Consider the following 25,889-nt stretch of genomic DNA (forward strand, 5'->3'; position numbering starts at 1 on the left):
CCATTGTAATTTCTGATTCATTTCATCTAACTGGAGTGCAAATCAGATAGTATACAATAAATATGTGTAAGTTTATGAAGTAAGTGAATGTAAAGCCCACGATAAGAGCTTTAATGACTAAACTGCCTATGTTATCTCTCACCATATTACTCATGGCATATACAAAATTCTGTGAGTTTCCCCAGATAATTTTACTCATGCAGCTTATATGCTAGAGAGGCATCAAAATTATGTCTTGCACAGGTGAGAATTTTGTCTCAGGCCTTTCCTGCTCCTTCACATGGTTACACATAGGACTATTATATATATTTTCTTGATAAAGGGGCCCATGAAAAATTGTGATCCGGATGTGCAAAGAAAATAATGACCTAGGCAAACCACATTCCTAGATGTGAAAGCCCCTATAGCTCTTGGTATAATTGCTCTATCTCAAAGCAATGTAGCCTACGTGGGATGACCGTTAAAAAAAAAAAGACAGGTCCAGGATGATTTATTTCATAGGTTTGTTAGATCTTGTATTTTATGATACAGACCAATATTTCTTATAATATTCAGATCTTGGAAGGGGCAATTGCTATCCTCTGAAGCTGTGTCCATTTTGGAGTCGGCTATAAACTGTAGATCCCAATACAATTAGCCCTAGTATGCAGAATATGATAATGATGTTATGTAAATGGTCACTAGCTGTGAGGGACGCTAGCCTGTTGCCATATTATTTTCATTATCAGAATGTCTACCAGATACCCAAAGAAAAGTTTTGTGAATTTTTTTTTACCTCGGCTGGTCTGCCTAAATAAGCTTTGCCGGAATCGTACATCAAATACCTTTCAAAGCAACCACAACAATGGTCTAGAAAAAGTAATTTCAATTAATGCCAACTGGAAACCATTTTCCATTGAACACTAAACATGCTAGTGAATGGCGTAAAAGGAAATGGCATATCAAGAGAATGAATAGTAGAAAATGATTAATAGAAAACTTGGAAGCAAAACAAGAGACTGAAAATCTGTTAAAGATGCTGGAAAATAAAATACATGGAGCAATCACAAATCAGTTAAAAATAGGGAGTGAAAACAGATGTACTCGGATTGAATTTTTTGCAAAAATAAATCAAAGAGTAGACTTTTTTTTCTGAAAAAAATAGCTGGAAAAAGCGATTGAAGGGATTTTGTTATTTGTTGTTGTTTTGTGGATGAGCTAGTAGTTTGACCCTATTTCATACATTGTCGGAAGAGTAGGTGGCGAATCCTGGGGTGGGGCACCCTCAAACTAATTCCATTTACGGCCCCAAGAAATAAAATTGTGGAGAGGACAAATGACGTCATCAAAAAGTCAGCTTCTATTGTGACATAACTTAAAAGTTTCTTAAGGGGAAAATATTGGTGATGGTGCAGAATTAAAGAATTTCAGTGTTTTTGTAACAGAATGTGGCAGGCGTTTGTAATTGTAGCAGTTTGTAGCAGATTTTCCACTCTTGTGGGATGCTACCCCTCCTCCACCCGCCCATAGACCTGATCAAAAAAAATTTTGAATGTTTTTTCAATCAATTAAGGAAAAGTGCTGTTTCCCCCAGGCAGCTCCTGCATTTCCCTTGAGCAGAATATAAGTCAATGTCAGTCTTTCCATGCAGAATACTGTACATAAAACATAAGTGTTTCTTTTCATGAATGCTATCAGTGATCGATAATCTTGGGGATATGATCTCTTGAAAGCAGTTTTATATTTTCTTTTTGACGACATATTTAATCAGAGGAAACAAAACAAGTTAAAATATAAAGTTGCTGACAAAAAAGCTTATTGCGTTTGCAGCATGGCTGTTAATAGAATACAATAATTGGGTTTTTTTCCACAACCAAAGTAAATAATTCTGATAAATGATTGCCAATAAACACTATGTAAACAAAGTCACGTTTTTGTCAGTTGCTTAACTGCGGTCACCAAGACTTTTTTATGGCTGCTTGATGGAAATGACCACGACTGCCCTCTCTGGGTGTTTTCCTTAATGGTGAAGGCAGTCATTGACATCACTGCATTGTGAAAGCTCACTGGGGAAAATTTAATTTTCTGCCAAAATTCAGTGAACTTTTAACTAATATAGAGTGCAGGAAGGGTGAAAAATCCAGAGAGTTGGTAGGTCTGCAAACACATTCATCTACAAAAAAAAATTTTTTTTATATAATTATTATTCACAATACTTTTTTCCAATTTATTATATACTAGCAAAAATACCCTGTGCTTCCCGGGTTTTCTTCAATTACTGGGAAAATTGGAAAAGTGACAAACCTTTATAAAGGAATAAACTGTTATGATAGCAGCATTAAAGATGTGACAAACCATTGTAAAGGCGTTAGGGAACCCTGGTAATCAAAGTAAACATTCCAAAAGTGATTGTTGAGGCCCCAAAACCATTGTTGCCCGACAGTTTTTTGCCCATTTCGGACAGCTCTGACGAACTTTAAAGTAGTCAACAGTTCAATCCAGGCCATGTTTGGTATATATGCCAAATTTGGCGACGATCTAAAATTGTAGATTTGTATAAAGAAAAGACATACTTTCACATTTATATATAAGATTATTTTGTTATGTCTAGATTCGACTATATATATCATATTATAAAAAATATACAGTGACAGCAACTAAAGTGATATGTCTAAATATAGATTTTTCAAGAAATTTCAGAAAATAACCATTTTTAGAAATTTATGGTTATAGATAGAATCTATGTTAATGTGAATTATGACTCTGCATGGGAAATCTCAATAGACCAACAAGTAATATTGTTGCGTACAAGATTAATATTACAGAAAGAAGTTTCACTGTATGAGAGAACTTTGTCCCTTGTTCCTCTCTTTCTTCACAACCAATTGAACTTTTTGTTTTTACAAAAGAAGTGGAGGGGGATCAAAACAATTCCGGGAATGGGGTAGCCATAGCATGCAACTCTTCCCCCCCCCTATGATTTCCCACTTTGAAAATATCACCTTAACTTTCACGATTTCCATTTTAACATTAAAAAAAGATAATTCTACATTAGGATACCTTGAGTGATACCCATTCATTGGAAAACAATGATCTGTAGCAAAGACCCAAGCGATCAGGCAATCTTGTGCACATAAAATGATCTGCTTCCCAGCCTTCTTTAAATATGCCCTTTGTTTCCTGCAAAGAAATAGTTTCATCAATCAAAACAAAAGATCAATTACACAGTTTTTGTTTTTTTAAATCATGTTAGATGAGCACCAAGACATCATTAAACAGAATATTGTATCAGTGTACAAAATATCAATACTAAAGATAGAACTAATTAAGTTCTATTGCGTTAATTTGTGTTAATTGCATTTTTAATTGGGTTGCTGTATTTTTGAAACATATGACAACCATATTTTTATGGGCATCTTTTTATCAGCCACCTCGTTGGGCATTTTGCCTGTTGTGGTGTTGTATTTGTATTTGTATTTGTATTTGTATAATACAATAAATCCTCTAATAGACCAATGCAATGATGGGGGAGGGGGAGGATGTCGATTTAATCCAAAGTATATGTAATATGCGTAAACTGTGATTTTATCATAAGTATTGTGATAACTAAGAATTTGCTTTAAAACTTTTAGATACATATAATTATATTCATATTGTTTATTTCTGATTCTGATGAAATCTAAATATTGATAACATTGACCCAACTTGCTCAGTAGATGAAAATTAAGAGGGTCAAGTAAGACGAAGAATGAATCAATCTTTTGCCGCATGCACATTATTTTTTAATAATACTTGAACTAAACTGCCCAAAATGTTCATAATATGCCAACTTTTCTATGTCTGAAGATGCAATTTATATTACATGAATTATAACGAGACAGAGCTGATTGCTTGATTTTATACAACCTGGATTACTACCAAAACTTTCTAGCCCCCGTTCAACATCACTCACCTCACACTAACATTATCTCCTGCCCTCTTTATGACTGCATGGAATTTAGATAGCATAAAACCTTCGTAATTTTTTCTAGATTCTGTACCTTGAAGAAATTTTGTTTACCCAAAAAAAAATGGTTCAGGTTTTCATCTCCTTTTATACAGCAGCAAAACTAAATTACTAAATGCATGAAAAACTTCCAATGACAGACATGTGCAGTGCAAATTTCAGAGTGCCCTGACACGACTTCTGGATATTTCTTCTCCAGATCATCTGTTCAAGAAATTTTTCATAAAGCTAATTGAAGGTAATGACTTCTCAAGTTGATCGACAGTACTACTAAAGTGATATGTGAATATTCTTCAGTTCCTACAAATTTTTGTGTTTAGATAAGCTACTGCATCGACAAGTAGCAGAACATGATGGCAGTCCCATCCCAGCCATTAATCTTTTTTAAAACAATGATATATAAATTTCAGTCTACATTTGAAATTGTTAAAAAAAAAGATAAAATGCAAAGTTTGTAGAACTGACATCCATTTGATTTTGGGTTTACTGTAAATGAAAAACTACTTGATTTCATACCAGTGTAATTTATCAATAAATCAATTATTTAATTTATTATAATCACACACACACCCCAGTTTATAACACTTCTATTCATTCAACAAAAAGTGTTACTGAAATGATATCACAATATAAATATTTACTTAAAAACAATTTGTATAGAGTCAATAATATTACGAAATGGAACTTACAGCATATTTTGCAATTCCCAGTTTGGCATGTTCCAGATCTATTTCTGGATACATCGTCTCATACAATGTTGCTAGCATTTGCTAGAATAAATGAAAAAAAAATTATAATATCAATAACAATTGTTTACATTAGGTATAATTAATAGACATATCATTCAACTTTCCACCTTTGATATCGTGTTTACTTTTCACAAAAGTGGCATTAATAAATTTTATTTCAGTAAGAGAACATGGAAACCTAAATTTCTGTTGACTATTTTCATAATTTCCCCAAAGACGACTACTTTTTTGATCAAGTGACACAAACAAATTATCTGCTACAAATTACCTACCTAGAGTCGACGCTCGTTATAATGGCTCCATTGTTCTATCAAAAACAAACTTTATATCGAAAGGAAAACATATAGGAGTCATTATATTAAAACATTTGGAACTCATCTTACCTGTCTTACCATCCTACCAGTAATGGGATGGTCACTATAATGTGTGACATTATAAACAGTGTCAACTGTATAATGATCACTCATAAAAAATATAAAAGATTTAACAACAAAATAAATGAAGGTAACATTAAGAATTATAAAGCCTGCTACGCATGTTCAGGTCCCTGAGCAAATATGTTGATGGAAAAAAATTAATCTGTTCAGGTAAAAAAACTATACCTTATGGCTCCTACACATACAGGCATACCTGTCATTAGGATGGCTCAAGGGATGTGACCTCTGCAGCTGGATGGAATGCCACTATAAGAGTGGGTGCCAAATCAGGTATAAAAAAATATGGTTTTCTTGGGGGGGGGGCAGTTTTACTGATGTCACTTACACACCGTAGAAATGCCAAAACCATGTCTCTCATGAGTGAGAATTTTGTCTTGAGCTGCCCTTGCCTGTCAGGTATCCTTGAATGTGCTTAGAGGTCTTAAAACTCATTCACCTATTCAATGATTCTGATATATATATATATATATATATATATATATATATATATATATATATATATAAAGTGTAAAACAATTCTAACTACAATTTTAAAAAAATTTTGTCTCAATAGTCTAAAGACACTAGTCGACCCACTTTTACTAAGGAATTCTATCAAGCCTTATTAGCTAAACTTATATATTGTGGATCCATTTCAAACAAACTTCATGTTAAATTTGTAGATTTTAGTTGTTACACTTTAGAAAATTCATTAAACCCATATGTATATCTTCTATCTCATGCTCAAGGTTTTCTACTGGATTAAGGCCAGGCCCAAGTACTGACTTTTAGATAAGCAATATTGGTTGTGCCATTATTGAATGCAAAGGCTGCAAATAGCATGAAAGATGCTTGTGTCTATTTTGTCTACTGAAGGTACTGCAATATTTATGTCTCCAATCATGCTGGTAATAGTTTTGGCCTTCTGCACTATTCAGGTTGAACATTTTCTTATCAGAGAAAACTTTAACCAAAGTATGAAAGACTGGATACCAAGCGGAGATATATGAAGTTTGGAAAGAAAATTCACATACCTCTGGGGAATCAAACCACCACCTCTCACAATCCATCTGGATTGTGAGAGGATAAGAATGAAAGATAATATTGAAAATGAGTGAAAGAATGAAATAAAATGTCTGTCCTCTGAAGCTTAATGGTAGCGCACTCACCCAGACTGAAAGGTAAGTAGTTTGGTTTCCCAAGCAAGTAATAGTGATTGGCGCATTTCTGCAGTGGTCCGGTTCTATTTTGGTGCGTTTCTGCAGTGGTCGCACTTTCTTTCTTCTTCCTTTATAAACATAACAAGCTTTGTCCCTCTCAAGTGGGTTTTTAAATCACTTTTCACGTAACATAAGTGCTTTTTTGTTTAGTTTCTGGCCCGCAAGGATCTAAAATTATCGCATTATGATAGTTGATAGAAAAATATGATTTTATTTGATCATGATATCTTTTCTGTTCATTTTATTTCTCACCATCTGTACCATGTGTTTACTAGGGTTGACGTTTCTCCTTTCTAGTTTTCCATATGTCAACATAACAAATGCTTCTTGTTCTACTCAAGCATATGAATTTCATTTACAATCATCATTCATATCTGCTTGCTATTCAGTATTTTGAACTTTGTATGAACACAGCGGAAGACTAATATAATTTTTCTCTACTTGCCATCCACTTGCCTTTCTAAAGCATGCGAGATCTAGCTTATGATACTGGATCTCATTTTATACGTTCATATAGTTTTGGTGATAAATACATCTTTATCACCTCACTGTTTCTACCAGTAGACTATTGGTTACCTGCTTGTTAATACGTTGCACAATTAAAATTTTATGCATTTTGAATTGAAGAAAAGTTTTTCCCAAATAACACAATCAAGGTAAGTTTACACATATAACCAAAATATTAATAATGAAAATTCTTGAATAAAAGGAAACTCTTACCACCCCCCCCCCCCCCCACTTTTCTCATTTGTAACTGCCTTGTTTTGACAAATTGACTTTTCCCATGAAATGAAATAGAAAATAAGAAATATATATATATTAAGTTGTTAATAAAATTACCATCTGGAAATCTTCATGAACGAATGCATCATGCAATTCTCGTAACAGTGCAGATATTGCATCATCCATCTTAGCTATTGCAGTCTCATCATTGATATCAGTCTAGAAAGCAATCAAGATACACAATGCGATAAATAACATCTAAGTCAGTGCTCACAATGCTTAAACCAAAAATGGTAATTCAGAACAAGAGGATAACTGTAGTACTGAATAATGTACAGAGATAAGAAAGTACCCGGATTCATCTTTTATTTCTTTGACTTTCTCAAAAGCACAAAGTATTTTTTACTTGATATGATTGTCTTGAATGAATCTAATGGAAGACGACCAGCAAATTGATGAAAAAAAAATATATATATATATATATATATATAAATGTACAAAATGAACATTACAAAAATTTAAAATTTGTCGAAACTCTCCAATACCAGCGCCATAGGCAGCTGTAATATGCAGTTTAGTGAAAAACATTGTTAAAATATAATTTTTTTTATGTGAACTGGAAAGCAAAAAATGAACAATGAAAATTTCAAAAAGAAATAAATCGAAGAATTCAAAAATTAAAACAGTGTCTAGAGCTCTCATAAAGGGGGGGGGGGAACACCCTGACATTGGCTTAACACAGAACGTTTCTGAGAGCATATCCTGGAAGTCATAGCCTAAATAGATGTTCGATCCTCCGACGTTCTGCTGAAGTACATTTGAATTCAAAAATCAAAGTAAAAGCCAAAACAGATGTTTTTTGTCAAGTTTATGAAATAGCCAAGTAGCAGTCAATATATAAAATATAAAAATAGATGCAGAAAGTGCAAGTAAATACCATACGCTAGTCTTAGTTGTGCCAGGTTGTGTTCAAAGTTAACAGTTATAATTATTGGTGTGAGGAGGAAGTCCAAGGTGTAAGGAGAAAACCTGTTGCATATTAAGAATTTTTTGGGATTATTCAATGCATTTTTAAAATCGTGATTGGTAAGGAAATTGACTTTGAAATTAACGTTTTTTTTTTTTGGTCATGGTTACCAGTTAAGACCATATTGTTAGCAATGTTTATTTTTAAGTCAAGGAAATCAGCTTGATTATTGTTGTGATTAGTTTTTTTAAGATTTAATGTGCTAGGACAGACTTGCTGACTCATTTCATGAAAGGTGTTTTAGTTGAAGATTATTAAATCATCAATGTATCTGAAACCAGAAATATTAAGAGAAATTAAATTTTTGTTTTCAAAGTAATGCAAGAAAATATTTGCAAAAGCACTTGAAAAACAAATCCCCATGGGAATCCCTGTGGTTTGCAAATACCATTGAGCATACATCAAGCAAATACCATTAAAAAGATTTAGTTCTCAAAAATACATAATTTTGCAATATTCAACCATTCATGTTTTTCCATTTTTATGCTTTGTTTAAAGTTGTTGTAGAGAAATTCACAAATGTTAAGAATCTCATTATGTGGAATGCTAGTGAAAGATTTTCAAAATCAAATGTCTCTCTCAATAGATTTAATTTTATCTTATCACAAAAATTAGAAACTTTGCCTGGTTTTAATTTACACAAAAATTGCCACGTTTTCAAGACAAATAAAATTCAATTGGTCGAATGGTCGATGCGTTTCGGCTCTTTAATGGAGAGCCGTCATCAGGACCTCATGGTCAGAATTCACATGAATGAGTCGTGGAGGGGTGATGTTTACGTCAGGTCGTCCGAAGAGTTCGCCTTTGTATTTGCTGCATCTGAGTGGTCTTTGGATGCAAATTGGGGAACCATCTGTTGAAAAGTGTTTCGTCTCGACTGAGGTTAATAAAGCCTGTCCAAGCTGATAAAATAGGTGGCATGTTTCTTTCATCATTAACGAGGAAATTCTGGCATGTTCTGATGAAGTATCCCTCGAGAAAATTCAGTTCGGAATTGTGTGTTGCTTTTTTAAAAACAAACGCTTTATCAAAATCATATGAACGTTGCCACAGTGTTGGGCAATAGCCGAACTATCCGTCTGTCTCTTCTCAACATGCTTTCGGTGTTCGAGAACTCAAATATTTAGATTTCTCCTAGTTTGGCCAATATACCCATTTTCACAATTCTCGCATGGGATGAAATAGATACCAGATTCTTTGGAGGGTGAGATAGGATCTTTCAAATGGGAAAAGGTGAGTATATTTGTTGGCTGGAATATTGTATGGAAGTCAAATTTCTTCAAAATAGAAGAGAACAACGGTATTAGAAAACTTTTTTGAGTCAGCTGGAAGTAAGTTCATGGTGCATGTCTGGGTCATTTTTTTTAGGATCTTGTCGATGATAAAAGGTGAAAAACCATGATTAGAAAAAAGCACTAAAACTTTGCAGTAATTCAGCCTCCCTCCAGAATGAAATCAATATCCTTTGTGACATCGCTTCTAATCATGGTTTCTCACCTTTTATCATCGACAAGACATGAAGCTAATGGGGGGTAATCGGGAATCAAAGCGATAGGGAGTTGCTCCAGACCAACTTAAACAGGATTGCAGCATGGCCAAATGAATGGAGCATGACCTTTAGCGTTGACAAGTGTATGGTAGCTCATTTTGGTTTGAACCGTGTCCGGAAAATTCACCGCCAGCAATTCACCGACAACAATTCACCGCCGGAAAATTCACCGACCAACAATTCACCGCTAGGAAAATTCACCGACCAACAATTCACCGCCATGCAATTCACTGCTAGGAAAATTCACCGACCAACAATTCGCCGCCATGCAATTCACCGCTAGGTAAATTCACCGCTAGGAAAATTCACCGACCGACAATTCACCGCCATGCAATTCACCACTAGGAAAATTCACCGCTAGGAAAATTCACCGACTAGCAATTCACCGACAACAGTTCAATGCGAGGGAGTGAGCGATTGAGTGACCGAGTGAGTCAGTGATTGAATGACCGAGTCAGTGATTGAGTGACCGAGTGAGTGACTGAGTGACCGAGTGAGTGAGGGACCGAGTGAGTGACTGAGTGACCGAGTGAGTGAGTGACCCAGTGAGTGACTGAGTGACCGAGTGAGTCAGTGATTGAGTGACCGAGTGAGTCAGTGATTGAGTGACCGAGTGAGTCAGTGATTGAGTGACCGAGTGAGTGAGTGACCCAGTGAATGACCGAGTAAGTAAGTGATTGAGTGACCGAGTGACCCAGTGAGTGACCCAGTGAGTGACCGAGTGAGTGACTGAGTGACCCAGTGAGTGACTGAGTGACCGAGTAAGTGATTGAGTGACCGATTGAGTAAGTGATTGAGCGGGTGAGTGAGTGACCCAGTAGTGACTGAGTGACCGAGTGAGTGAGTGAGTGACCCAATGAGTGACTGAGTGACCGAGTATGTAAGTGATTGAGTGACCCAGTGAGTGACTGAGTGACCGAGTAAGTAAGTGATTGAGTGACCCAGTGAGTGACTGAGTGACCGAGTAAGTAAGTGATTGAGTGACCGAGTAAGTAAGTGATTGAGTGACCGAGTAAGTAAGTGATTGAGTGACCGAGTAAGTAAGTGATTGAGTGACCGAGTAAGTAAGTGATTGATCCAGTCAGTGATTGAGTGAGTAAGTGATTGATCGAGTCAGTGATTGAGCGGGTGAGTGAGTGACCGAGTGAGTAAGTGATTGATCGAGTCAGTGATTGAGCGAGCGAGTAAATTGGTTAGTGAGAGAGGGAGTGAGTGAATTGGTTAGTTAGTTAGTTTTTAACCTAGTAGTGTCACAAATGATTAAAAAATCCGATTGTTCCGAAAACGTATTTATGATGAAGTGTTGATTTGAAGACACTTGGATCGGGCATCCTCTTCGTCGTGGTGGTCGTCGTCAGCCGCGCTTTGGCATCGACATTTGGAACTGCTTTCAAGGAACGCGTAACGATTTACCAACAATTCTATAGAAGGATGGCATCGAGCGTTCCAACAGCAATTATCTGCTCACCACCCAGATATATGGAAGTTCATCGGTGCCATAAAAAGAGAACAGAGTTTGAATGAAGTTCGGATGGTGCAAATTGTAAGTGGACAAAACCATCACATTGATTAGGAGAAAGAAATACCGGGACTCTGCGCAGAGATTAAAGAATTTACCCTTGACCGAATTCCGAAATTTTATGGGGTCCCAGACTGGATATACCTTGGGCTTCCACTATCGCTAGGACCCCTGGAAATGAAACCTTTTAATTTCCCCATGAAGGTATATGTGCAATAACCCGGGTACCCCGACCCTGTATGTTGGGAGCACTGGTGATATATGTATATTTTACGTATACATACCTCTCGGCATGACCCCCACGAGGGCAGGGCTGACAGGGGTCGGAACGTTTCTTATCGCTTTTTGATATTTTCACACTATAAATTAAGTACAGAGGGGCCCGTGAAAAAGCTGGTTTGGGGGCCGCCATCCATTTCAGCTTAGGGGACCTGCTGTAGGATGTGGGAAACTCGGGGTATATGCACATTACTTGGTCCCGATGTGTCAAATGGGTCCCGATATATGCAAGAGTTAAATGAAAACTTGACCCCAAAATCGTAACCGACTTCCGTAACACAAAAACGTAACAGATTTCCATCACTCAAAAAACGTCACCGACTCCCGTAATAAAAAAATCGTCACTAATTTCCGTTGCATAGGAAGTATATATATACGCATATAGTAAATATAGAGTACATATACTAGATACGCACTAAGGCGGGTTCCTGAAAGTTCATCACGTGAAATCGCGGGTAACAGCTAGTTCAGCATAAAAAAATCCATTGGTTACTGATGATCAGCGATGTTTTTTATAATATCAAAGTGATAACAGGAGATGATTTTAAACATTTTTAGGGGGTTGATTTATCGCGTATCCACTTACTTTATTATCTTTTAATTCTGTTATTATCCCTTTTAACATTCCATTAGAAGTTTCTGAGTAAAACCGAGTTAATGGAATTTTGTTGAATATACTATCTTGTATTGGGCAACAGCAAATTGTAATTTATACAAATACAAGGCCACAACAGGCAAAACGCCCAGCGAGGTGGCTGAGAAAAAGATGCCCACAATAAATATGGATGTCATATATTTCAAAAATACAGCAACCCGAATCCGTATCATCTGAATTTCTTCTCATAAAGTCATTATTTAAACTTTCCGCCATATCTTTAGGACATGGCACTTACTCACTCAATAGATCACTCACTCACTAGATCGCTCACTCACTTAGCAGCTCGCTCACTCACTCACGGACTGACTTACTCGCTCATTGAATCAGTAACCCACTCGCTCACTGAATCACTTACTCACTCGGTCAATCAGTCCCTCACTGGGTCACTCACTCACTCAGTAACCCAATCGCTCATTCCCTCGCTAACTGACTCGCATCGAACTGTCGTCGGTGAATTGCATGGCGGTGAATTGTTGGTCGGTGAATTTTCCTAGCGGTGAACTGCATGGCGGTGAATTGTTGGTCGGTGAATTTTCCTAGTGGTGAATTGCATGGCGGTGAATTGTTGGTCGGTGAATTTTCCTAGCGGTGAATTTTCCTAGCGGTGAATTGCATGGCGGTGAATTGTTGGTCGGTAAATTTTCCTCGCGGTGAATTGCATGGCGGTGAATTGTTGGTCGGTGAATTTTCCTAGCGGTGAATTGCATGGCGGTGAATTGTTGTCGGTGAATTTTCCGGCGGTGAATTGTTGTCGGTGAATTTTCCGTAAACCGGTTTGAACAACCCATGGTTCTCTTATGAGTTGAATGGTGTTACTATCCTGGATGCAACTAGGGTCACCAATTTAGGAATTCTCATTGACGAGCGTCTTAGGTTTTCTGAACATTGTTCAGCGGTGGTCAAAAAATCAATTAAAATGCTTGGTCTCATTCTCAAAAAGGTCTCTTCACATTCTCCTGAAGTGATTCTTCCACTTTTCTGAGGATTAGTGTAATGTATGTGGTTATCTTATTGTCGGACAGATGGCGCTACCATGTCATTGTATCGTATTACAGCTATTGGACGTTTATTCAGTTCGCACCGCGTTGTTGTTACGACAGCATCTTTGTAATCGTGTGTCCGTTATTATCACATATTTGCGTATGTCTGTAATCAAATAATTGTAATTAAGTGTACCATTAAACAAAATAGAAAACACAGGTGACCAAGGATTAAAAAAAAAGAACCGGAACCTTATCTATTTAGGAGATCACTACGCGAACTTAACCAGTGGGCACAGCACTGTTCCAGTTTCATTTTGAACAGTTCGATGAATCCGTTGAAGATAGGAATAGCTACGAGGAGCGATTGGAATCATATTTCGCCGTTCACGATGTACCCGAAGGGGAAGAAAGCATCGGCTTTGCTAAGTATCATCGGGCCACGCACCTACAGGATCCTAAAAAATATGGCCCTTCCGGATCTCCCATCTATGAAATCCTACCACGACATCGTCACCCTATTGCGAGGACATTTGAATCCGACTCCGGACGGGATGACAGAACACTACAAGTTTTGCAAGAGGAATCAACTTCAACGTGAGTCAATAGCAAATTACACAGTCCAATTACAGAAACTTTCGCTGAATTGTAACTTTGGACCGAATCTATCTGTGATGTTACGCGATCGGTTCATTATGGGTTCGAGTTCCGGAAATACCCAAAAGAAACTTCTGACTGTCGAGAATTTGACTTACGATACTGCGAAATCTACAGCTCTCGGTTTAGAAACTGTATCGAAGAATGTCCAAGAACTGCATAATGAAGTGTCGCAGCTGGGCATGAAGAAAATCAGCGAAGTGTCTCGAAAGGATACTAGAGCAACGCGAACTCGGAATCGAAACATACAGTGAAACCAGGGGGACAAAATCGTGCTTGTTATCATTGTTCGAGCACTTTTCACATGGCTCATCAATGTAAACTCAAGGACAGCATAAGTAGATTTTGTAAAAAGAAAGGACACCCACAGACAGTGTGTAGATCGAAAACTAATGTGAATCAGCTGAACCCGGAATCTGACGTGTTTCCTGTCAATAATCTACAGGCTAATAGAAACAAGAAGTTGATGCTTGATGTATACCTTGAGGGAAAGAAACTTTCCATGGAGTTGGATACCGGTGCCGCAGTATCATGCATGAATGTACAGGAATTCAAGAAAATATGTTCAAGTGTAAAAATTCTGAAAACGAGCCTGGTTCTAAAGAACTTTGATCAATTGTTGGTGCATCCAGTGGGTCAAGCTACCGTGCAAGTATGTTATGAAAAGCAAACTACTACTCAGAACCTGTACTTGGTGAATCAACCAGTAAATGCAATTTTCGGAAGGGAATGGCTACAAACCCTGAAAATCAACTGGCCTGAGATGAAACATCTCACCCAAGAAGGTTCGAGATCTTCAAAACTTGAGACCTTGCTTCAAAAATATTCTGAAATTTTCACCCCAAATCTTGATCGGTTGGAGAAATTACAGTGTCACATCGGATTGAAGGCAGGAACCAAGCCGAAATTCATGAAAGCGAGACCAATCCCTTTCTCACTGAAAGAACGTGTCGAGAAAGAGCTGGACAGATTAGTCTCTGAAGACGTACTTAAACCTGTGAACCATATATAGTGAGTGGGCGACCCCCATCGTTCCAGTGGTGAAACGTGATGGAAACATTCGCATATGTGGCGATTACAAAGTTACCCTGAATCCGGTCCTAAAGGTTGACCAACATCTGTTGCCGAAAATAGATGACATCTTTGCGAAGCTTGTGGGAGGAAAATCATTTTTGAAGATTGGTCTCGTCAAAACTTACCTACAGATAACAGTGCAACCAAGAGATACACACAGAGGGTTATTCTGATACAAGAGGGTGAACTACGGGATAGCGTCAGCACCTGCTATTTGGTAGAGGAGTATCAAACAAGTTCTGGCTGGAATCCCCGGCGTTCATGTGTATTTGGACGATATCAAAGTTACTGGAGCCTCTGATGATGAACACTTTGAAAGATTGAATGCTGTGTTTGAGTGCCTGAAACAATATGGTTTGAAGGTGAACAAAAAGAAAAGTGAGTTTTTCAGGGAATCAATTTATTATTGCGGATATAAAATCGATAAGAATGGTCTATGGAAAACCTCAGAAAAAGTGAATGCCATATTAAATGCACCAGTATCTAAGAATGTGTCCGAAGTGAGAAGTTTCATGGGATTAGTTCAGTATTATGGGAAATTTTGTCCAAATTTGTCGACAATGATTGCATCTTTGAATAATTCGCTACGTAAGGATAGTGAATTTACATGGAACCAAAAATGTCAAAATGCATATGTGCTATTGAAATGAGATAGCTTCTGATCGAATCTTAGCTCATTATGACCCTAAATTGCCTCTTGTGTTGCAGACTGATGCTTCATCGGTTGGCATTGGCGCCGTACTCAGTCATTACATGCTGGAAGGTTCGGAAAGACCCATAAAGTTTGCATCACGTGCACATTCAAGGACTGAAATGAAATATTCTCAGATTGACAGAAGCATTGAGTACAGTGTGGGGTATAAAAAAATTCTACCATTATTTGTTTGGGAGACATTTCTTTCTTGTAACGCACCATCAGCCTTTAGTGTCAATATTCTCTCCACACAAAAGCTTACCTGTACTCTTGGCAACACGAATATTGCATTATGCTATGTTTTTACAAGCATTTAATTATACGATTCAGTACCAAGGATCATGGGAATGCTGATGCTTTTTTGCGACTTCCTGTAGAGAGTGAAGAGGACAGTTATAACAAAGTTGACTGTTTCAATGTAATGTAGATTGAAACTGTGTGCCTCTGACTGCTCAAGAAATTTCCAGGTCTACCCAACTTGACAAATCTCTTTCTGAACTGTATCACTGCTTGATTAAAAGGACTGAACTACCCGCACCTTGGAAGGGAAAAGAGGTAGAATTTTCATTGCAACATGGATGTATTTTACGTGGAAATAGGGTCATCATTCCACAAAAGTTCAGGCAGAAAGTTCTTGAAGAACTACATGTAGGTCATCCTGGTATAATCAAAATGAAGGCTTTAGCATGAAATCATTTTTGGCCTGGTATAGACAAAGATATCAAGATTTTTGTATCCAATTGTGAATCTTGTCAGAAAACAAGAAAACAACCACCAAAAGTTTTGCGACATTTCTGGGAATAGCCAAATGGTCCTTGGCAACGAATACACATGGATTATGCAGGTCCATATTTTGGAAAAATGTTTCTTACTAGTTTGTGATGCATATTCCAAGTGGACGTGTCATATTCCAATCATTATAACACAAAACATAACTGCTAGTACCACTATATCCCAACTTCATAAATTGCTTGCTCAGTTTGGTTTGCCTGAAACTTTGGTTTCCGATAATGGAACAAATTTCACGAGCATGGAGTTTCAGGAATTTCTCAAGTCAAATGGTATTAAACATGTAGTATCAGCTCCATACCATCCTGCTATGAATGGTCAGGCTGAAAGAATGGTCCAGTCATTCAAGTATTCAATAACATCTACCTTTCTTACAGAATTGGATCTACGTAAGAGATTGCAACAGGGATGCAGGAACATATCTGATCGTGTTGCTAAAGCAATACCAATCATTTGAATGGTATTGCTCATCAATATCAATCATACCAATCAACATTTAAACATAGCTCAAATATTGCACTGAAAGCGCTTTTTTTAAAATTAAAATTTTTGAAGACATATCCATGGAACCCTTTCCTTGTGAGGAGTTGCATTGCTGCAGCTCTTTTTGCTTGCAAGTCATTTCAGGTCCAAGGGACTTTCTCATACACCCTATATGTCTATTAAGCACGAGAATAAAATGAGCATCATAGAATCTCAATTCCACAACGCTAGTCACAGCAATAGACTTGAGACAGTACGTTTCATCGCTGATTTCAGACAAATCTCAACCCTTTTAGTGGCAGTGACAAGATACCTCGCCTTCTTATTTTAGCATTGGCATTTTGTAAAGTTAATCCCTCTCTCAGTGGAACACTTTCCCAATACCACAAAGGTTCTCAACCTTTTTTGACTAGAGGACCCTCTTTAGTAAAAAAATTCTATGGCAGAACCTTGTAGGCCCATTTTTAATTATCCATCAGTATTACTCATTTATTTTTACTATTTAAAAATATTTATAATTATTTTTTTAAATTTTACTGTTTTTTTATTTATTTTCCTCGAGTGGTCGCGGAGCTCCTGGGGAGTGCACAAGGAGCCCCAAGGGCTCCACAAAGCACCGGTTGAGAACCGCTGCCCTATTCCAATGGTTCACAAACTTTTGTCAACCACTGCTCCCTTGCCTAATTCATGATTCGTCAGCGGCTCTTCAGGATAGATTAATAGATATTTTCCCATATAAAAGAACTTCTTAAGAGCATAAACAAATCAATATCTCAAGCTCGCCACGACACCCCACATAAAGGTTGGCGATGCCCCTAGAAACAGCGACGCACACTTGGAAAAAGCTGATCTATAGGCCTGCCCATTACTTTTCATTACTTTATATACTCATTTACTGCTGAAAATCATAAGGAAGCTTATTGCTATTATGCCGTGTAAAGGGTTAAAAGGCATCAATCAATAGTCTCATTGATGTAGTTAAAAAGTACAAAAAAAAGGTGCTGAGAAAATAAAACTTGTAAAATAAAAGAAAAAATAATAATAAATGCAATAATGGCATAGCTTTGTTATCTGAAGTTCTTACCGCAAAAAAAAAAAAAAATCATACTACAGAATCGTTTATTCCAGTGCTATTATCAAAATTAAAATTCAAAGCTCAACATAAGTTTAAATAAACAAATACAGACATAGAAACAAGTATTAAAAAAAACATCCTAGTGAAATGAGATGCTGTATATTGAGATTCAAAGAGGAAGGAGAAATGGTTCAACGTTTGTTTTTCCATTTTCCACGACTTCTGGCAGTGTGAGGGAGAATTTGTGAAGGAAAATAAATACATAAATGACTTCAAATATATATAATATAATATAAAAAGAAAAGATACACAACATTTTAATTATCACCATGAAGTTATTGTCTAAAACAGTGTTTCTCCACCGCCGGGCCGCAGCACAGTACTGCGCCGTGACATCAATAGTATCGGGCCGCTATATTCATTACCCTTTCATTTTTCAAGCATTTCTACGAATAACTAATTGGTTTATTTCACTATTATGGTACATATTATTTTAATTTTTCAGTCTAAAAATCATTTACAAGGGGAAAGATGAAAACCCCTCCCAGAACAAAGGCTTGCAACCTCATTTGTAAATTATAAGAATTTGGAGGATCCCTCTTCCCCTTATCGCACTGAAAATCCTTCGTTTTGTTACAAGGCCCAAAGGAAGGGAAACATGTCTCTGGTCCTCCCCTCCCACCTCGAAACTAGTATTTTTAATTGTATTTTTTTTTCTTTTCGTATTTTTGAGTATCCGTCTTCATGAGACTCAAACAACACAGCAGGGGTGGGAAATGTTTTTCCATACTCTCAGTTCCTTTTCCCCGAAAATATCCTTTTGCTTCAGGGCTCTGTTGACAACTAGATGACAATAATGCCATAAGAAAACTCAATATCCCACCTTCCTTGGAGACTGAAAAAACATCTGTGCTACAGTGACCAAGCTGCATAATTTCAAAGGGCTTTCTTTTTTTCCTCGGAACCAAATATTTCGATAGGGAGAGGAAAAAATCATTTTGCAGACCCATTCAACACATGCGTTCAATTAACAATATTGAAGCTGTCTGTCTTTTTTTACTCAGCGAAAAGAGAGCCGCTGATAGCATGCAATTAGTGTGCGGCTAAAATTCCCCAGCTGTTTTCTTGAATAGATATACAGTATACCTATACCACACACACACGAGGGGGAAAAATCGTTTCTGCTGTACAGCAATACGGACTCCACAGGGCCACAACTAGATGCTTGGTCACCCGGGGCAAGCGCGCATTTTGATGCCTCCTTGTAATGTTGAAGGCGAGGTTTCAGAATGAAATTTGCGCCCCCTCCGGGTCTAGCGCGCGGGGTATGAAAACCGTCTGCCCCCCCCTCCTCTAGTTGCGGCCCTGGCTGGACTTCCTATTGTTTTTTTTCCCGCTCAATGTCTGTCAGATGACCAGCTGCATGTAGAGAATCGAACCATTCCCCGCCGTTCGTGTAAGATATTTATATCAGATAGTAGTAATAACAAATTTGCTCTATTGGAATAATGAAACGCTCCTATGTGAGCAAAAAAATGCTTAAGATTTGTTTTTTTTTCAAAGTTCAAAGGATTTCATAGTGACATATTGATGAACTAGATTCTACCCCACGTAAGTTTGCTTTTATCTAAATGATATTTTTTTTTGCTTTCTTTTGTGTAATTAACTGTAGAAAAACCATCCACTGATGTTGCCAATAACTTTAAAGTTCACCTCTTAAATTCCGTAAAATTGTTGTGCAGATGTCGACACCCGATTTCCGTATGGTCTGTAACGTATCGGGATCCGATCCCTCTACGTTAATGGTGGTCTTGTCGTTATGTGGGAAATTCCTTCTTATTTTAGACCCCAGGGACCTCTCAGTTACCGGAAACCACCCGAGGACCCACTGGCGAACCGGTAAGGGCCAGAGTGTTCGATTAGTTCGGCAGTCGGCGGGTGGGGTCTTTCGGCTGTCGAACGAGAACGGGCCAGAGGTCGGGCTACTGATGTCCCACATAAATTAATTTCCCTCATGACGACGATGCCGCTATTTTCGTGGAAGGGTTTGATCCAATATATGTATAGTTGGGCGAGGCTTAGCCCAGTTTAAATTATTTTTATCGAAGAACTTCCCGGGGGAGTTGTTGCAAGTCTCGTTGTGCGGATACGAAAATATAGTGTTGTACTCACTTATTTTCGGCGGGGGGCTGCAGACCTCCGTCGGAACAATTCATTTCATATTGTTATGTTAGTAATGTTTACATAATCGGGAGAGTCTGATCAGCTCTCCAGATTATGTCATGTTGCCAGATTCCAATGTAATTAAATTGTAATGTTTATAATAGTGACGCATGAATATGCAAATTCGATAATTTTGTTGAGGCGAAAAGGCCATGCGAGGACATGTGGTCCCAAACTTCTTGTAAAAGGGGAGTATAAATTCCTCCCTCTTTGTCTCTCACATTGCGTTCGTCTAATCTTGTTCTGTTCAACTGAAGCCCTCTAGTAGGACGGTTCACCGTCTTACTACCGTATCTATTGGCCTTAGGCTGAATTGTTAAAATGCAATAATCTACATTATTTGAATCCGTTTTCCGGCAGGTCCGGAATCAAAATATAAAACAATCTTCACAGTCAAAGTTCTTCATTGCTGATCGAGGTGGTCCGGCCCTCAACCGAGAGGCCCCCGGAGCTGATCAAGGTGGTTCGGCCCTCAACCGAGAGGCCCCCGGAGCTGATCAAGGTGGTTCGGCCCTCAACCGAGAGGCCCCCTGGAGCTGATCAAGGTGGTTCGGCCCTCAACCAAGAGGCCCCCCGGAGCTGAGCAAGGTGGTCCGGCCCTCAACCGAGAGGCCCCCAGGAACTGATCAAGGTGTTCCGGTTCTCAACTGAGAAAACTCCTCTGGTATTTACGGAAAAGCTAACAACATCGGATGTCCGATCACTGCACAAGTTGACTGTTGTTGATCATCAATTGGTGAGCCAGTATCTTTACTGTTAACGTCAAATAGAGGGCTCCAAGATATACTAATCCATTGTTAAAATTAACTAACCCATATAATTAATTTGAATAAATAATAATATTTCATGCGAAAGTTTGTTTCTAATCATTTTCCACTTGTCGTTTGCCACTTTATTGCTGGATATTTCGAACCGGGCAAGCAACTCCCATAAGGGACGTTGCAGGTCAAGTTCGGCATTTGACCCCACAAGGGTAAGGCCGACGTGAAAACGGCCCTGGGCCTGGGACAATTACCATTTTTTTTTGGGGTGTTTTTCAAGCTGTAAATTCACTACAGAAGAACCCGTGAAAACTTTTGCTTGGGGGGGGGGGGCAGATGCGGATTAAAGTCAGTTGAGGCCCTGGATGCAAAAGTAAATACTGGACCCCTTAAATTTGAAAAAAAAGTGTAACGTTTGGGTTTTACGTGGCCCTGGGGTGCGCCCGCCCTTAAATCCGCCTCTGCTTCGGGATGACAAAAATCCCAGCCAACAAAATTTAAACAACAGATATTCACTGACAAATGGTTGAGGCTGTCAAAGAGAAATGAGAAAAAGTGATTTCCGCTGTGAAAGTGAGAGCTGCTCTCAGGAATGTGCGACAGGAGCAGTCGCACTGGGCACCTTGCTTTGTGGTCCCCCACACTCACGGTAAACTATTTGAGGCTTTCATGAATTCTGAAATTACTTCTTGCATTAATTCTGAAAAAATTTTCCCCCCTGTAAATCCTGAATTGGTGCAGAAATTATTTCTTTCAATTATTTTTGATTCATTAAGTCCGAAATTTTTATCAGTTTCAGGATTTTATTTTCTTTCATTAGTTTAAAATTGCTTTCAGTGATGAATTTTTGCCAGTTTTTGTATTAATCTATTGAATTGTGTATTTAACATTTTCTGTGTGGATATTTCACAGCATTTTTGCATATTTTGAAATAATGGATGCCGATTCCTCAGGGGCGTAGCCAGAAATTTTGTTCGGGCGGGAATGAAAGTGATAGAACAATAGATTTGGCCATCTTTTTCCCTTTTTCTCGGTCATTTCGGGAGGGGACCAGACCCCCAAGTCTTCGCCTCACTACGCCCTTGCGATTCCTACCCCCCAAATATATAAAATCGGGCAAATATTTTCAGTGTCCGAAACTATTGAGATGCACCGGGCCCCTTAGGTAAGGGATCATTCAAGTATAACATCAGCATCGATGGGGGTGGAGGTTCCCGATTTGCTGACTTTTGATCACAAGGGGGGAGGGGGGTATGGATGATGCTTAACTCATCAACCATCCTTTATGAAAATATGAAATATTTTTAATGGCATCTTACTCGGTACGTCAAAAACGAAAAAAATTTTGGATATTGTGGGCGCCTGAACTAACATTCTCCCTAAAGATAAATTCCTTACAGAGCCTCTTCAGCGATCTCTAAATGTTTCATGGATCCCTCAAGTGCTCAGGAAATATGCCCGGGCTGCTTAAGTGCTCTGGAACTGTGCAATGCATCACTCAAGTGATCCGTAATTATGCCACGGACATGATCCCCACATCCTGAAGCAGGGCCCCTAGGCTGGGATCTTTTACGGGTCCCTTTATGATAAATTTATATTATAGCATGAAAAAACAAAAAAAAATGATGAAAATCAACCCCGGCCCCAGGGCTGGAGCCTTGTCAGACCACCCCTTGTGGGGGTCATGGCCACGGATCACTTAAGTAATCTGGGGATGTTCCGCGGGTAACTTGAGTCATGTAGAACCACAGTGGGAGCCGCTTAACTGCTCGAAAATTGTACCACACGTGACTCAAGAGATCTCTAAATGTGCCACGGATCGTTCAAGTGTTCTGGAACTGTGTCGCGGATTACTTAACTGATCTTTGAATGTGCGACGCACTTACTTCAGTGATCTGAAAATGTGCCACTGGAATTGTGTCACGAGTCATTTTAGCGATCTGTAAATGTGCCGCTTAGCTCATTTTCACAAAATTGGGTTTGAGGGGGCAAGCCACGTCAGATAACCTTCAGGCCTACATTTGGTCCGGGGGGTCCAGGGTTTACCATATATGGCTTAAAGTGAGGGTCGCAATGAATTTCTTAAAAAGAAATTTTGAGTTCTTTTTAAGTTTAATTTTTTTTTTAATGTTTTTTACATTTTTCGTACATACGTTCGATAATTTGCCTAATAGGGAGGCCCTCAGAAAAATCACTTGGCCTGGAGGCCCGTCAAAGATCCCAGCGCAGGCAGCATTGGAGGATATGTGGGACCTCTTATACACTTATATTATGTCAGGGGTTCTCAAACTTTTTCCACCTGCTGCACCTCTTTTTCTAATCATCGCTTATCCGGGGCTCCCCAGAGCAGTTTAACAGTCTCTTCGGAAAACCTTTTCAGGGTGCTGCGGCACACAGTTCGATAACAGTTGCATTATGTATTTGCATCACTTTGTTTTCAATGTAAGCTTCCCCAATATTCTGAAACCACTTTACTCAAATGACCCGCAACGTTACTGTGTGGTATTGGTTGTCAATTTAAATGATAACGGGGAACTTGAAACGCGAATTCAACTAAATTATCAACAATCCAATCCAAAAAAACTAAAATACATACGATAGAACTATTCGATTTCAGAATATGCATTAGCATGGTTTTAAAGAATTGATGATCAAAACCATTCATTGGTGATTAAACCCATTTTCCACCACTTTATTTCGGTTTATAATAGAATTTTACAGTTCTATGTAAATATTATGAGGGGGGGGGGCCCAAGGCATCTGTTCCAGAGACATTTTTAATTCATTACCTTCAAAAAACATTTTAAATTTACAGAAATTGGAAAAATATAGCATGTAAAGGTATTTTCTATCAATATTTTAATTTATTCAAAAAAAAAATTTTAATTTTTGTTTGTATTGGGCAGGGCCGTCTTTAGAGCATCATGGGCTGCAGAGCCAAGCGATTTTTCTGAGATTCCCACTTGGAAAATTTTAGAAAATTTTAACTGGTTCTCATTTTTGTGAGGTGCCCAGATGGGCCCATGCATTAAGACGGCACTGGTCTTGGGGCAGACACGGGACCCCTATACCCTCTCCTGCATAGGTTTGTTACATTTTACTGTAGTGAAAATTTTACCACTACTACAAAAGTAGGTTGAAGAACGGGTTATTGATAAAATCCAATGGATTCGAAAAAAACGGGACACCCCACTTCAAAAAGGAACGTATGGTCAGGTGAAAATATATGTAAATGTTATGGTCTGTACAGAGAAATGACTCGCATACTTTGAGCAACACCAATCATTTCTGACTTCCGGCGTTCCTGGATTGCAACAATTCTTACTGATGTATAGAATAACACCACACTTATTAACTGGCGAAAAGCCGAGCATGTTGTTTTTGAAAAGAAAGATTAGCACGAGATTAGACTTGATGCATCCTGATGTAAGAGGATGTGTGCAGAGAAAACAAGAATCACACACTCATGTATTCCATCATGAATTTTTAGCGGGAGAAAAAGTTGCTGTTAAGAACTATCGTGGTGTTGAGAAATGGAAGTTTGGAACAGTACTGAACAGAGATGGTACCTTGTGTGCAAGTGGGACCTGAAATCTGGAGATGCCATGTCGACCAAATCCGGAAATGCGGAGAAGCTGTGAAAGACGAGAGTGATGAACAAGAGAATATCCAAGATGTGCCTCATCTTGCCACTTCGGGAGAACAGTCCTGTACTAATAACGATCAGTTTTGTTTTTCAGGTTCTCACTCTGATATTGACAACCGACCTGGAGCGGAGGATTGGCCACACACGGCTGAGGACGAGACAGCTGGAGATGAGACTGGTGATGTTGTGTCATCGGGTGTCGAGCCAACACTACCTGCTCGCCCTATGCTTTGTAGGTAGAAAGAAACCCTCCGGACCGATTTGAATTATGAAGGTGACATTTCAATGCTAAGAAAGGAGATGTTATGTATGTGGTTATCTTATTATCAGACAGATGGTGCTACCATGTCATTGTATTGTATTACGGCTATTGGACGTTTAGTCAGTTCACACCGCGTTGTTGTTACAATAGCATCTTTGTAATCGTGTGTCCGTTATTATCACATATTTGCATATGTCTGTAATAAAATAATTGTAATTAACTGTACCATTAAACAAAATAGAAAACACTTACCGTATATACTCGTGTATAAGCCGACTCGTGTATAAGCTGACCCCCCCACTTCAGGACCACCAAAACCGCAATAAATTGAAAACCCGTGTATAAACCGACCCCAAAAAATCCATGCATTTCAGAGAAAAAAAATTCTTATATTTTCAAGCAAAATGAATAGCTTACGCAAACTTACAATAGAAAATGATTCAAACTTTTTAAGCCGTTTCTTCTGCGTCTCCAAGCTCATCGTAATCCATCAGATCATCATAGGGTGCGGCATCTTCATCTGGGCTGTCATCGCCATTGTCACTTTCAAAGAGGACATCATCTTCAGTTCCGTCCATCGCATTGCTGATGCAACACTTTTTGAAGGATCGGATGATAATTTCGGTGGAAACAGAATTCCACGCCTCATGCACCCATTGGCACACTAAGCCAATGTCAGGTTTCTTCAAGGCACCACTTTTTGTAGTTTCTTTATCATCGGAACTCATCCATTCGATCCACAAAAGCCTCAAATAGTCTTTGAAATGCTTGTTAATGCTCACATCTAAAGGCTGTAAAATCGACGTTAGCCCACCTGGTATTAAAGCCAATGATGTTTTCGATTTCTTTGCCTCGGCTTTGACATTATCGGTTCTGTGGGGTTTGAACATATCCCATACCAATAATGCCGGTTTCTCGAACACTGCTACGGGCCTTTTGTTCCATATTTCCTGGATCCATTGTAGAATGCTTTTTTCATCCATCCAGCCCTTTTCCTGGGCTTTCACGATCATTCTTGGTGGGAACTTCATGTTCGGAGGAATTTTCTTCCTTTTGAAAATCACAACTGGAGGCAATTTCTTTCCATCGGCCATGCACGATAGCATGACCGTAAATCGTG

General features: G+C 38.5%; 1 protein-coding gene across 5 annotated transcripts in view; it reads right to left on the reverse strand.

The window, feature by feature from the left end:
• LOC149089039 (serine/threonine-protein kinase 31-like) overlaps nt 1-25,889 on the reverse strand; it is a 123,329-nt gene that overhangs the window by 16,795 nt on the left and 80,645 nt on the right. For all 5 annotated transcript variants that reach the window (XM_089236790.1, XM_089236783.1, XM_089236794.1 and 2 more), the window contains 3 exons: nt 7,211-7,312; nt 4,675-4,755; nt 3,040-3,159 (listed from right to left, as the gene is read on the reverse strand). In XM_089236790.1, coding sequence (XP_089092916.1) covers nt 3,040-3,159; nt 4,675-4,755; nt 7,211-7,312 — 303 coding nt within the window. The remainder of the gene's footprint in view (nt 1-3,039; nt 3,160-4,674; nt 4,756-7,210; nt 7,313-25,889) is intronic.

The sequence above is a fragment of the Pholcus phalangioides genome, unplaced genomic scaffold (genome assembly GCF_987345545.1).
Source record: "Pholcus phalangioides strain wild (caught in Gottingen) unplaced genomic scaffold, Ppha-v1.0 ptg000002l_1, whole genome shotgun sequence".
Classification (NCBI taxonomy): domain Eukaryota; kingdom Metazoa; phylum Arthropoda; class Arachnida; order Araneae; family Pholcidae; genus Pholcus; species Pholcus phalangioides.